At 38.6% G+C, this 15,110-nt stretch overlaps 1 protein-coding gene across 2 annotated transcripts; it reads right to left on the bottom strand.

Moving 5' to 3' along the window:
* Positions 1-10,939: 10,939 nt before the first annotated feature.
* LOC141428569 (uncharacterized) lies at positions 10,940-14,656 on the bottom strand. Of its 2 annotated transcripts, none has more exons than XM_074088571.1 (3): positions 14,515-14,656; positions 14,262-14,430; positions 10,940-11,827 (listed from the first exon to the last, which is right to left on the bottom strand). In XM_074088571.1, exons 2-3 carry the CDS (start codon positions 14,420-14,422, stop codon positions 11,722-11,724), a joined length of 267 nt encoding a protein of 88 aa, XP_073944672.1. In that variant the 5' UTR covers positions 14,423-14,430; positions 14,515-14,656; the 3' UTR covers positions 10,940-11,721. The 2 variants fall into 2 exon arrangements, with proteins under 2 accessions (XP_073944672.1, XP_073944673.1); XM_074088572.1 differs by having other exon boundaries at positions 14,519-14,656.
* Positions 14,657-15,110: the final 454 nt, after the last annotated feature.

Raw genomic sequence — 15,110 nt, 5'->3', positions numbered from 1 at the left:
ATTGTACTTTAGTATACAGGCATTGAATAACATCATTGACGAGCAAGTGTGATGAAAATTATTGTGTGTATCACGGGTAGTAAGGGGATTAAAAACTAGAGTCATAAAAGCCCTCCGCCTTCAGCGTCGGGCTTCTAATAGACTCACGTTAGTAATCCCCATCTAACGGCCCTTAATGCACAATGTACTATATCTTACTTGACTATGTATTTAGGATTGTTATCTTCGCTTCCCTAAAACTACGGAACATCATAATACTTAGTCGGAACTACTTGGCGTAGACAAAGATTACTTTCCCAGCGTTTTCTGCGAAGTGGCGCAGCAAGTAGCGCTGTGGCTGCGCCCGCGCACCGTCAGTTCCATAGAACCGCGCAGGAAGCAGCTAAACGGTGTTATTTGCCCTCCCTTTCCCAATCGTTCCGCCACACAACAACCATGTTAACTAATTTGTACTTGGTAAGTTGCGTAATGTTATTTACCGAGATAAATACACGCGTAGAAAATAAATAAAAATTTTAAAAAAACCTATTTACACTTTTGTTTGACTGTTTTTGTTAATTTTTTTTGGCGATTTAATTTTATAAGTTTTGCATTACTCTTAGGGGCTGTTTCACCATCCATTGATTAGTGTTAACTGACGGTTAAATTCGATGCCGTCTCTATTTGTTTTGTTCGAATAGACGGAGACGGCATCATATTTAACCGTCAGTTAATACTAATCAATGGATGGTGAAACAGCCCCTAAGACAACTTACAGATCAGGGGAAGGTTGCTCATTGTACCGGCGCTTTGATCGGATCACCTAAATAAGTATACTTCAGAATCTACGCCTGCTATACTCCGTATAATTATAAGGTTTAAATTAAAGACACAGAATAGATAATAGAACAAGTATTTAACGGTCAAATTGTAATACACATTTTTTATTAGCGGTATTTATTATGTTTTTATTATAGAAGTTAACACAATTTTAAAAAGTTTCGTTGTTTCATTTAAAAACGTGTGCAAATTTTACCGTTAAGTTTCAAATGATAAAATAAATGGAGTATAGATAGATAGAGACAAGACAAACAATGTAGAAAATATCCTCGGGCAACTCGGTCTCTATACAAACATACAAAAACGGCCAAGATAGGGATATCCATTACGAAAAAAATCAAGTAATATTATGTGCGTTATAACACAATTAAAACACTTACTACAGTCTTAAAATCTATTACCAGAAAAAGAGCGTATCTTCACGGCACTTACGTCCTTTTGTGCAGTTTTTCGGCAATAACTCAAAAACGGTATATCTGATCATGTTGAAACTAATTTTCGTTGAAAGTATTTATTAAGCGTTACCTTTTCATATTTTTGCATATTTTTTGGACAAACGGATCACAAAATAAAGGGGGATCCGGGGACACAATTTTTGCTACTTTGTTAGCGGTTATTTCCGGAAATCTTCACTTAATCAAAAAAGTTTTTAAGAAACCTTACTATCTATTCAAAAGAGCTGTCGAACTATGTGCCACACGTTGATGTGAGTTAAAAAAAAAAAACAATTTCTGTTACGTGTAACCCTAAAAATGCAAGTTAATTAAACGCTTTTAAAACGTGGATAGGTCTAATCCTGTACAGTAAGCAATGATATTTGTACAGCATCTATTTCAGCCAAAGGTTAATTAAAAATTCAAATTCAAAAAATATTTAATTCGGAATATTGTACATTTGGCACACATCATCCATAGGTGTTAGTATATTAAGGTCAATACTTAGACTAGTGTAATGCCACCGTCAATCATACCGACTTACAAAGAACTCATTCATTTGAGGCCAAATGAGTAAAGAAGCTACCTAAAGCAAGGTATTTAACAAAGCTTAATCAAAACAGTAGGTACCATGACACAACTTGTATTGTTGTTTCCCGTGCGGGAATCCCTAAACATTTTTAGGCTTTAGAGCAAAATAAACCTCGTGGTCGAATTCGCATAAATAAGTCATAGCGTGCAGAATGTGATAACGTCGGTGATTCACTAACGTAGAAATATCATAGTACCTACTCCGTAGTACGAGTAGGTTACCACATCTAACCAACCAAGCCTTGAAAGCGCGTAATTAATTACCTACCTATTAGTAATAAATACCTATCTAAGTTTAAAGTCTATTTAAATGTGGTAGATTACTCAATTTGCAGTACTTATTTAAAATCTTCGTTTTATCACAAACACTAGCTGTTACCCGCGACTCCGTCTGCGTAGAATTCGTTTATCGCTATCCCGCGGGAACTATGCAAAACTATTCTATGCCCTTTCCCAGGACTCAAACTATCATCTGTATACCGAATTTCATCTAAATCGGTTCAGCGGTTTAGACGTGATAAGTTATCAAACAAACAGACTTACAATCTTTCACATTTTCATAATATTAGTGGGATTTGGTTATAATAGATATTGTTATGCTTTGTCGGTATTTCATCTAGGAGGAGGTTTCCTCATTCTTTAAATATGTAAACAAATCTTGCCTGATTGCTTGAATACGGTATTTGACAACTCCTGATTTTGCCATATCTTAATATTATTATGAAAATATAGATATACAGATAGTGTTTAGCGACAGAAAATTTAAATCTTTTGAAAATTGGATTTATAGTGTTTTTTTGAAAAAACTATGTACTTACCTGTCTCTTTCTCAAACGCTTTTCTCTATGCAGCAAGTATGGCGGTACTGGCGTGTGACGTCACATGCCAGTATGTCTTTCTCTGTCTAATCTTGAATTTCAAACCTTTATAACTTTGTTATTTGTAAAGGTAGCTTAAAAATTGTTTGTCTATTCGATAACAGGCATTGTGTAGTTTTAATTTATAAAACATACAAAATAGTCAAATACCGTATTGTTTAGAATGAGAGAGAACTAACAAAGTTTTGGTCATTCATCATTAGTTTATCAGAACGACAAAACGAGAGAACCCTCAAAGCAAAGCAACTCAATTATAATGCATTACGATAACATCTCTCAATTCCAGAGAACTGCAGCAATCGCAGCTATTATTCGAACAGTTGACGAAATTGTTTCCCTGAACCATATTACCTTGTTCAACTGCCGTGTAGGCTCACATTGTTGATTGTAATCATTTGGCTTTGCCCATTCACAATACTTAAGCATGCATGTATACTATTTATGTATCTATTGCTTGACTCGGTCGTAATTTATTTACTATTAACCAGTTGTCGCCGTCGTTACTGGTTAGAAGTTCGGCTTTTTTTCTTATTTTCACACAAACACGATACGATACGAACTTCGATTTTAGAATTTTGTAGTAGCCCGTAGTGGCACGAATGGGTCGAACGAAATAAGTAATGTCCCTTGGACACTAAGGGGCTGTTTCACCATCCATTGGTTAGCGTTAACCGACGGTTAAATGTGATGCCGTCTCCGTCTATATGAATAAAACAAATAGAGACAGCATCACACCTAACCGCCAGTTAACACTAATCAATGGATGGTGAAACATCCCCTAAATGTTTAATAAAAAAATTAGAAAATACTGATGTGTGACTTTTCATATTTATGTGAAGTGTAGGTATTCAAATAGGCAACACACAGATATTGTCATTTACTCGTTCAATCCATTCGTGCCTGCTCTTGTGAATAGACCTGTAAGATATTATTTATTCAGTACCTGGGCGACCGAGCTTTGCTCGGGCTAAAACTCGATTTACCAGAGATAAGATAGCTAGATCGATTTGTCATCCCCGAAACCCCCAAATACCAAACTTCGTCGAAATCGTTTGAGCCGTTTCCGAAATCCCTAAAATCCTGACATTTTTAACAAACTTAGTGCCTAGACGTGGTTGACCTGCTTTGTTATGTTGAATATTATTTCAAAATTCTTAGAATTCTTTATTCAATGAACCATTTGTACTTTGTAAAGTACATTCAGCCGTTATTCGTAGAGTTAATAGGTCCATTATAAAGTACGCGAGGACTCAGGAGGATACATAAATGATCGTTTAAAGGTGTTATTATAGAACCGGTCTATAGAAAGTGTTTTAAAATAATCTGGAATAAATGATCGCAGCAGGAATTGAACTTAACCAATTAAATTTAATACGCCATTCAATTATGGGGCAGGTGTATGCTGGTTTCCTCACGACGTGTCTTATATTATATTTGCAATGTAATTTGCAAATTAACAAGGTATTAATTATATCATAGTAAAGATTTCATTGGATAGACAGTTGCATAGGTAGAATCCTTGATAGCTTCTTGTTACTAAATTACTCAATGTGTTAAGACGGTATTTGCCATGTACCTATTTGCTATAACATTCTACAGAATATTACCTTGGCTTATAAAGCATAAAGTTGTTCTGCATGCTATGCTTGTTATTGTTACATGCAAATGGAGTTTCAATAATAATTATTAGTGCTGGTAAATATAATATTATTGGTTTATTGGAATATATCTTTCAATTGCTCCTTATTAAGATCAATGCTGCTTTTAGAAAAAAAAACCTAATAGCTCTTTAAAAAGATCGCGGTAAGTTACCTACCGTCGGACCTCGTAGTTCTTTTCGTCTGTACTTATCTATAGAAACTTTCTGAGGAAACAAATAAAGCTGGCCGAAAACGTTCTCGATCATAAAAATATTAATACAAATATTTTTCAAATTTAGAACCATCCTGATGAACAAGCCAGAAGGATTCAGTATTTTATAGAATTTTAAACTAAACACCTCACAAATGTGAAAAATCAAAAAACATATAAAACTAAAAAACCAAAAATTTATTCAAAATTATACAGTGAATTTAGCACTAAATTTAAGACATCACGTGAAGAATGTGCAGTTTTCCTTGTTGCGGTTGGCCGTGCTGCGGGCCTTGTGGGCCTTGTGGGCCGTGTGGGCCTTGCGGTCCCGGGCCTTGCGGTCCCGGGCCTTGCTGCGGGCCCTGCGGGCCCTGCGGGCCTTGCGGGCCTTGTCCGCCGTGTCCGAAGCCGTCGTGTCCGGCGCCGTGCCCGCCGCCACCGTGCTGCCCGCCACCTTCGTGTTGCCCGCCGCCTTCGTGTTGCCCGCCGCCTTCGTGTTGCCCGCCGCCTTCGTGTTGCCCGCCGCCTTCGTGTTGCCCGCCGCCTTGCCCGCCGCCCTGCACGCCGCCCACATGCTGCCCTCCGCCCCGTGAGCCGCCGATGTCGTGCTGCTACCAGCCGTGCCCGCCGCCGTCGTGCCCGCCTCCCTCGTGCCCGCCGTCGTGTCCACCGCCGTGCCCGCCCTGCTGCATGCCGGGCTTCTGCCCGTGCCCCCCATTCTGCCAGCCGTGTTGCAAGCCTTGCAGCAACCCTCCACCCGCGTGCCCGCCGAAATGTCCAGAGCCTTGTTGCTCACCCCTATATTGAGCGTCGTGGTTAGTAAACGTGAGGTAGTGTGAAGTTAAGGTGAGCTGTACTCGCCGCGTGATGTCTCCGTTGTATTTGATAAATTGTATACACAATTTCGTAAAAGTTCGTGACTTAAGTATAAGATTCAATGAATTAATTCTGTTGTTTTCTTGATAATTTACCTAGCTCCAACCTTATTTCCAGCACTTTCTTTTCGCAGCCTAGTTTAGACTACAAGACCGGCCAAGAGCGTGTCGGACACGCCCGAAATAGGGTTCCGTAGCCATTACGAAATAAATAAGTAATGTTTCTAAGGATTTCGTATTTTATTCGGAATGTTCATAGTTTAGGTATATTTTATACCTTAGACTGCTATTTACTACTAATAATTCTCAAGGAAACTTAATCGTATACGTGTTTTCCTTGAAACTTTGATATACTTACTAACATCCTGAATTTTTCCAAATTTTTCCACCCACCGGTTTAGATTTTAGAGGGGTGGGGGCCTTCGGTTTTAATGAAAATTTGCACTTAGCTGAATATTTCGCAAACAAATCACTGAATCGAAAAAGTCTTAGCAAACCCCTAATGGTTTTAAAAGACCTATCCAACGATACCCCACACTATAGGGTTGGATGAGAAAAAAAAATTACCCTCACTTTACGTCTATGGTAATTGGGAGGTACCCTAAAAAAAATTAATTTTAATTTTTTTATTGTGCCATTTTGTGGGCACAGTTTACATATATATCCATGCAAAATTACAGCTTTCTAGCATTGATAGTCCTGAGCAAAGCCGCGGACGGACGGACGGACAGACAGACAGACAGACATACATGGCGAAACTATAAGGGTTCAGTTTTTGCCATTTTGGCTCCGGAACCCTAAAAACGCTACTCTGTCACCGCCCTTAGGGAAGGTGTACAGTCAAGGGCAAAGATATCGACACGGCCAAAGTTACAAAAATATGTATATACGACTTTATGCACTTAACATTAAGAGATGAGGGAGACAAGTGATAAGACGGAGTTCTGAGTAAATACTGCCTTTATTGTAAAACCTTAAGACTATTTATATGACACATAATGGGAGAGTGTGTGTGAGGCGCAGCTCACACTACACCTCTCCCCTTGAAAAAGAAAAAAACAATAAGTATTTTTTTTTGTTAACACAAATAACTGAAGTAACCAAAAATAAGACATAAAAGATAAAACTATAAATTAATTCTCTTCCGTTAATTTGAAATTTGGACACTGATTTTACATTTACTTATGAAATTAATTATGATTTCAAATAAAATTCATTATGCTAACACAAAATAATGGTTATATATCTAATTTGCACGCTTTGTTAACGAGATTCAAGTATTTCATCTAGTCACTACGATTTATATATTATAGTTAATAAAATACAGATTTCTGCTTATAGTTTTCATTAAAAAAAACAATTGATCAAATATCTCAATCATATGAAAGAAAACAAGAATTCGACTATGTATTCGATTTTATTTCTTAGATAGACTCTTTTAGTAACTTAATTATTCTTCATCGTTTAATTCATGTGTTCATGTCTTAAAACTTTACAGTACTTATATATTTTCACTGTGTGACTGTGCTCTCTTACAACATTTTTTTCTTCATTTTAATAATCACTCTATTCAAGTATATATTTTAAGCATTATGGCTTGTAACCACTCTTTATATTTCAAGTTCACACTTTTCTTCGTACATCATTTCTTTGATTTTCCCTATCTTAATTATATATATTTACTAAACCCTTATTTTTCTTACTTTCATATCTTATTTCAGTGTGCTTCAGAAGAGATGGAAGCCGTGGTGGCCTAGTGGTTTGACCTATCGCCTCTCAAACAGAAGGTCGTGGGTTCAAACCCGGCTCGCACCTCTGAGTTTTTCGAAATTCATGTGCGGAATTACATTTGAAATTTACCACGAGCTTTGCGGTGAAGGAAAACATCGTGAGGAAACCTGCACTAACCTGCGAAGCAATTCAATGGTGCGTGTGAAGTTCCCAATCCGCACTGGGCTCGCGTGGGAACTACGGTCCAAGCCCTCTTGTTCTGAGAGGAGGCCTGTGCCCAGCAGTGGGACGTATATAGGCTGGGATGATACATATTTTTGCAACTTTGGCCGTGTGCCGTGTCGATATCTATCGGAAAGTAGGTCCAGCCCATCTAGCAGCTAGCCCTCTTCGGTAAGCTGTAAAAGCCGTCCGAGACTCAGGAAAAAATAAATCTAGATTTAGTAGTTAATCCAGGCTTAAGCTTGACAGTTCCATACAATTTGACGCTACTAAATTGAGCTTAACTCTAACTCGAGATTTATGTGTTTACTGCAAGTGGGCCTAGGTAGCAACAGTTCGTTTGAAACAAAAACTAGGTTTTACGAGCCTAAGCTGCCGAAATGGGCTTCCAGTACCTGTCAGAGATGAGGTCCATTTTCTAGATTTCATGATGCTTACGGACGTAAATAACGGACGGTCAGCGCCGACCGTCGGTCGAGCACTGTTTCCAGCCTAACGCATTCACTGCCATTGACGCATATATGCGTTATAGGAACTTCGCCCAGTGCCGCTGTCATAATTATTCATACATTGTGAACTCACATGTGCGTCGGTGGCACCTTTGGAAGGAATGTGTTTTTCATTAACCAATAGAAACGCTTCATTTTCACATTCTCGCACAGCACATCTCTGGTGGAAACTCAGGTGGAAACAGTTGAGCGGAGCGAGGCGAGGTAAATGAATCGTTTCTATTGGTAGGGGGCCGCCAAATATTTTTCAAACCAAGGCGTGCCGCGTCCAGAAAAATGTTTTAAAAACGCTGAATAATAATAAGTAAGTAACTAGATCTTCCCTGCATCTACTTTTGTTCTGCTTTGCTAAATATATCTCCTTGCTTTTACCCGACTGTCGAAGGAGGGTTACCTATGTTTATTTTTTAAATAACAATTTGCAGTTACAGAGGAGCGGGACCTCCTGGCACAGGTATCTTTATACTTAAAAGGAGGTCCCAACCTTGATGTTACTATGTGAACTAAAAACGAAATGAACATAAAAACACATTCATCGCACATTATTAGTGGAAACGCTGCTTTAGGGTGCACTTTCCTGGAGGCGCTGCGGAGCGGAAATGTTCGACTGCCTAATGACTCTCCATAAATGGATTAGGTACTCGCAGTAATTTATTCAGTTTTTTCTTTTAAATACTAAATCATTTTCCTTTTTTTGTGCTGCCAAAGGAACTACGGCGAATAATCCCCATATACCTATCGGCTTATTCCTTTTATCCATCCTGAGAGCGTTTTCACATTATCCGATCCGATATCGGTATCGGACGACGATACGATATCGGGGCAAGTAAAATGTAAGAAATAAATATGTACAGTCAAGGGCATAAATATATATACGTTCCCAAGGCGTCAAAAATACCTGTACAGTTGATTAGCCAGAAATATCTGTACGGTAATCCGGCCAAAAAATATGTGATCATTTAGTTAGTCAAAAAGATCTAAACATTTACATTGCCATAAATAAATGTACAATGTCAGTCAAATATATGTAGGCAAATAGGAGGCCATAGATATCTATACACGCAACTCTCACATATATAAGAACAAAGCCCAAGCCAAAAATATCTATACAGTCAAGGGCAATAATATCTACACAGTCAAAAATATCTATACAACAAACAAACAAGATTTCTAATTTTGAATTATGACAATCACCGAAAAGAGCACCGTTCTGTCATGATCGCTTTGTCCTTTTCATTTTGATCGTGACGTCATTGACGTGTCATTTGTGTTTCCTTTCACCCTATTATTTTAGATTCTGCTATACCATACAAGATAGGCAAGAAAATAGGGCAAAAATATCTATACACTTTAGTACCTTGTCACTTTAACCACTGTGACAGTTCATATATGGCAGTTCAAATATGACGAAAATAGACAAGGTACTAAAGTGTACACATATTTTTGCATAATTTTTGCACATAAATTTTAAAGTAGGTATCGACCTAAGTACCTTATTTAGGTCACATTTAGAAGCCTTTTTTAAAAATTAATTTATACTTGTAATGAATCGTTGACGTATAGCCGGGCATGTGCACACCGGAGTTTATTTTTGATACCCCTACTTATGAAAAAATAAAACAAATTACTAAAAGCTACATTTTTTTATTTGAAAAACTTAGGTAAATTACTTTCATCATAAAAAAAGGCTACACATTTTTTAATACTTAAATTACCTACGTTCATCATAAGAAAATCCATATTTTCTTCATATTAACCACCTAATATTTTGTATACCCTCCATCTGCATCTTGCACCGCTTCCAAACGGTCTTTCAGGTCGTCCTTTGGATGCATGATTCCTTACATTTCCTTCTTCTCTATACCTTTTCACCCATAAATATACAGTACTCCTCTAAAACAAATAAAAGTAACAATAAGTCAATGAATACCAGTTTGCTACAAAAGGAGTATTAAAAAAACATTCGGCGCACTCACCATTACACCCAATTCCTCAGCAATTTGTAGTGTTTTATATGGTCTGAATTATTTTTAAATATTTTCGATAATATCAATGTGTACCGATATCCAGAATAGCATTAAATTAGATTATTACACATAACATAAATCAAATTGACGCATATCAACGGCAAACTTGACATTCGAATACATTATTATCATTAAGTAGGTACGAGTACTACTAAGTGGCCAGTATTTATAGTGCTGATATAAAACCTTTTTAAAATAGTTTTAATGTGAATGATACTTCGAATTATGTGTACATATTAATGCCCTTGACTGTATAGATATTTTTGGCTTGGGCTTTGTTCTTATATATCTGAGAGTTGCGTGTATAGATATTTATGGCCTCCTATTTGCCTACATATATTTGACTGACATTGTACATTTATTTATGGACATGTAAATGTCTACATCTTTTTGACTAATTAAATGATCACATATTTTTTGGCCGGATTACCGTACAGATATTTCTGGCTAATCAACTGTACAGGTATTTTTGAAGCCTTGGGAACGTATATATATTTATGCCCTTGACTGTACCTGTCTTTCACATCGTCTGTGTCATTGGCCGACACCGATATGTTGGTGGCAGCATCGGACGTCCGTGGGCTGTCGGACGATAATGTTTGTATGTGTGCTATGCGTGTATCTAAATTGTCTCTGTGTGCGTAGAGCCCGATGCGTGGCGGCCATATTGAGCCAGCCGTATCGGAACGATTTTGTCGGATATATGTGAAAACAGCACATGGTGTTGGCTATATCGGGTGTCGTCCATCGTCGTCCGATACCGATATCGGATCGGATAATTTGAAAACGCTGTAAGGTGAATACTCGGAAATGCTTTTAACGTCCGTCTATCGACCCAGCAGGGCTACTACGAAACTCGAAACTCGTAGTTCGTATCATGCCGTCCCTACACGCGGTTTCAAAAACAAGCTAACGCTAATGAAACGCTAGTCTGTAACTGCCCTAAGCCAAACTATCCTGATAAAATTTTACTTTTCCATTCAAAATGATACAAGATTTTTACAACACCAAAATGTTTATTTCAAAATATCACAACATACGGAAGCAAGTTTAGTCATGGCTGAAGCGGGAGCTTAGCACGCCAGTGTATCCACGACGTAAATGTAAATCACACATTTTTTCCAGCTTTCCACTGTTCAGGTCTTATAATAACCAAAAATTTAATCCTCATCATACGATTATAAAGTCTGGAACGATTCGATACATTGAAACTTAGACCGTTCACTAGTTACTAATTTAATCGTGTCTAAGTTATTAAATTTTTAGTTATTATCAATCAATTATGTTTAGAGTTCAAATAACACTAGAGATATACGAATTCATTACAAAAGCTGGCATGTTAGGCCCACAGGTAAAGCTAACTGTACAGTCGAGTTCATAAACTTATGAGCAAAATTGTGATCAAAAATATCTGAACACGCTTCTACGCCGTTGACAATAGAGTCGTGGTCAGATATTTTTGATCAAATTTTTGCTCAGAAGTTTATGAACTCGACTGTACATCAGCATCATAGCTGCGATAAGCGGATGCATGGCATTGGATGGAGCGGACGCCCGCTCGACGTACTTGTTTGTCAACTTATATAGAGCAGCGCTGCGTGAGGCGGGTGAGCTGTCTTATTAGATGAGATGAAATAGCACTTTAAGTTAGCGGAGCCCCTCAGATGATATAAAACAGCACTTCGAGTTAGCGGAGCCCTTTAGATGACATGAAACAGCACGCCACGTGAGTGCCCGCGCGGTACACCCGCTTAACGCAGCGAAGGCCCTTGAACAGGATTAATTCAACCGCAAGAGGGGCCGCAGCAAGATCCGCAGAGGCCGCTGGTGCAGCCGCCGATGCAGCCGTGCCCGCAGCTGAAGTACGAGCCGGCCACGCCAGCACGAGCCCTGGAACACCACTGCATTAACATCGCTTGCAAAATGCTAAAGTATCCTCCCCCTTTTATTTGATCATTACTAGAGACCGGGGGTTATACGCAATTGCATGTTTGCGCATTGCATATTTAGCTCTTTTTCATCGGGCAATGCATATTTTACCCAAAGTCTTCACTTTTTTATACCAAATAAATCACTTCTATTCTATTCTATTCTTGTGGTGATGAATATTTTCACAATATTTGTAATATTTCTGGATAATATAGAATAGTCAATGATTGATGCCAGAAGCAAAATACATAAGTCAATTTCAAAAAACCATTATCAAACTTCTACTCGTCCAGGATGGCTTAGGTACAGTCACCAGCATTAATATCTGCCACAGCGGAGCGTGCAAAAATATCTGACACGTCCTTCCGGCTCCAGAAATAGAGTCGTGTCAGATATTTATGCACGCTTGTTATGTCAGATATTGGTGCTGGTGACTGTACTTACTGGTCTCTGCAGTAATGGTCTTACTATTAAAATAAACAAATCGAACACTTATGATTTATGATTTAACGTTGCCTAATATTCCTTGACCTTTTCGTCATTAACATATAAAGCCATTTTACGCGGGTTAGAAGTAGGTATGTACCTAATCAGCTTACTCCGGTTCACTCAGTCGGCCGGATATATCCCTTTCCGTTTATTACCCTTTTTAGGGTTCCGTAGTCAACTAGGAACCCTAAGGCTGCGGCTCCACTGAGGCGGAGACGTGCGGAGCGGAGAGGAGACGTGTAGGAATCGACCAATCCAATCCCTACACGTCTGATGATAATGATAATGAGGCGGAGACGAGATGTGGATTCAACTAATATGATTGGTCGATACCTACATGTCTCCTCTCCGCTTCGCTAGTCTCCGCCTCATAGCGTCTCACCTTTATAGTTTCGCCATGTTTGTCCGTCAAAGCGGGTGACAAGCTTATTATTACCTACTTCTTAATCAGTGGAAGCACATCTATCCCCATTACTAGTTAAATGGACTCATTCATAGTCCGCTCCGCAACGTAAGGTAAGTAAAATGAAGTGACGTGTTGTCGTTAGTGTTGCCCAAATTCAGTCTTGGTCTTGCAGTCTTGGTCTTGTTCTTGCGTTTTTGCAAGACCAAGACCAAGAACAAGACCGCGTATTTTTAGCAAGACCAAGACCAAGACTGACCGTGCAAGACTTGAGCAAGAACAAGACATAGCCTGCAAGACTCTTGCGTCTTGCAGCTAGGACTTAGCGCTATTTCACTGAGTAGTTAGGTGTAACAGTTCGGTGTATAGGTAGGTACGCTTAGGAATTCTATGAGACGCAAAAAACTGTATCAAAGAATATGAAAAACTGGAACTATGCGCATTACGACTAATACCATAAACATAGCGAATAAAAAAATATCTATTAAAATCAAACTGAGTGCATGCATAGTTATGTTTTAACCATCGGCACTTTGATAATGCGGCATCAAAGGTTTTGTACTTACTTCTCAAAGAAATTTGCCGCTTTTCGGAAGTACATGTATAAATCATAAATGTTTATTAAGAAACAGTTACTTCCATGGAAAACGACATATAGGTCAGTTGATTTTTCGAATTTCTTATCAAATCTTCAGTTATTTATTAATCTGCTTGGATCTTTACTATGGCTATGTTAATTCAAGCTCACAATGTTCCAATTCTAATACGTTTTTCTAAGATTTAAAGTAAACTTTAATAAATAGTAAAAGACTAATAGGTAATTGCAAGACTTGCAAGACTCTTGCTGCAAGACCAAGACCAAGACCAAGACTGGGAGCGCAAGACCAAGACCAAGACCAAGACCAGGTGTATTGGCGCAAGACCAAGACCAAGACTGGCTAAGTCTCGTCTTGTTCTTGCATTTGGGCAACACTAGTTGTCGTAGTCGTCCATTACCGTCACTTTGGCGTCAACTATACAAAAGCACACAACGGACGCGACCCAGTATTTCTGAGGTGTAACGGCCCGGTCACACAAGAAGTAGCGCAGTCAGCGTCTTCTCTGTTCATTGTGCGGCCCTTTTCTCAAAACTCGCGATCTCTCGTGATCGCAATCTCTTTCTAAGAGGTGGTTAGGTTAAGCGATTGTGCACGCTCAATGAACAGAGGTCGTCCCGTCGAACCGTCGGTAGCAGAGGTCGCGAACTGGGCCATCGGGCGGTGGGACGTACAGCTGCGGACGCGGCGAGCGCTTTCTCTATACATTGCGTGTGCTACAGTGGCCACTGAGTGGCGAGTGTGTCAGTCGCGCAATGAACAATGAACACGCTCGCCGGTCCACTGCCCGCAAGCGCCCGGTCTGTAGGGCGATTAGGATTACGTACGGTACGGCGATGCTGATAGGTTTTGTCGACATCTCATCTATGATACAAAAATTATACTCAATACTAGATAACATGCTTACCCATGAATTACCCCTAACTGGCCGCAGGGCGCGTTGCAGTTGGCCCCGAAAGAGTGCACGCAGCAGGGCCCCACGTTGCAGTCATCGATGCGACGGGCCGCAGGGCCGCAGGGGCCTGACAGATTGCCTTGGCAACCGAGGCAGCAGTTACGGACGGGCATCTTTACAACTGGAACGAAATAAAATCGATTAGTTAACTAGTCGTTTTACATACCAAAAAAATATATTTAACTCAATTTACAAGCATTATTACCTACTTCGTGTATTATATTTGATCTATTGATTAATGCAAGGTAATTTTGATGTTGTTTAATTATTTTTAAGTTTTTTTTAGTATTTTATAATTTATTACGTTTTGTTACAAAAATGACCAGAAAACAAATGCCTGGTGCAAACTTTTTTTATCGATAAAAAATTGAATGTCATAATGATAGAAAAATAAATAACCTGTAAAGAAGGATGTATATTTTAAATTATCTAAACACTTGCAGTTGGAAAAGTGAGGGATAGTACGGTAATAAAAAAAATTAGAGCGTTATTTCCCTGATAGTAAATTTTAAAATGAATAATTTTAGTTATTATCTTTCTTCCGTTTTACTGCCTTTAACTCATATTCCCTACAATAAAGAACTTAAATAAACGGGCACATGACTGGCACATAAAATAGCCCAGCAAATCAAATTAATTTGACATCAAAGAGTATTAGTGCCTTTTGACATTAAAAAAACAAAACAATCACTTACTCCCACTAACAACACGTCAAATTTCATGAAAAAAATACAAAAGTATAAAAAAAATAAAAAACAAATCTAAAATAAATTAAAAAAAATCCTTATACTAAAATAAACA

This window comes from Choristoneura fumiferana, chromosome 6 (genome assembly GCF_025370935.1).
Source record: "Choristoneura fumiferana chromosome 6, NRCan_CFum_1, whole genome shotgun sequence".
Classification (NCBI taxonomy): Eukaryota; Metazoa; Arthropoda; class Insecta; order Lepidoptera; family Tortricidae; genus Choristoneura; species Choristoneura fumiferana.
Note: the sequence above shows the minus strand (reverse complement) of the source record. Positions and strands in the feature narration are given on the sequence as shown.

Excerpts from the sequence above, each read along its gene's own strand:
- LOC141428569 (XM_074088571.1), bottom strand. The coding sequence starts at position 14,422 with ATGCCCGTCCGTAACTGCTGCCTCGGTTGCCAAGGCAATCTGTCAGGC. Across the intron at positions 11,828-14,261 it reads CAGTTAGGGGTAATTCATGG|GGCTCGTGCTGGCGTGGCCG; the intron begins GTAAGCATGTTA and ends GTGGTGTTCCAG.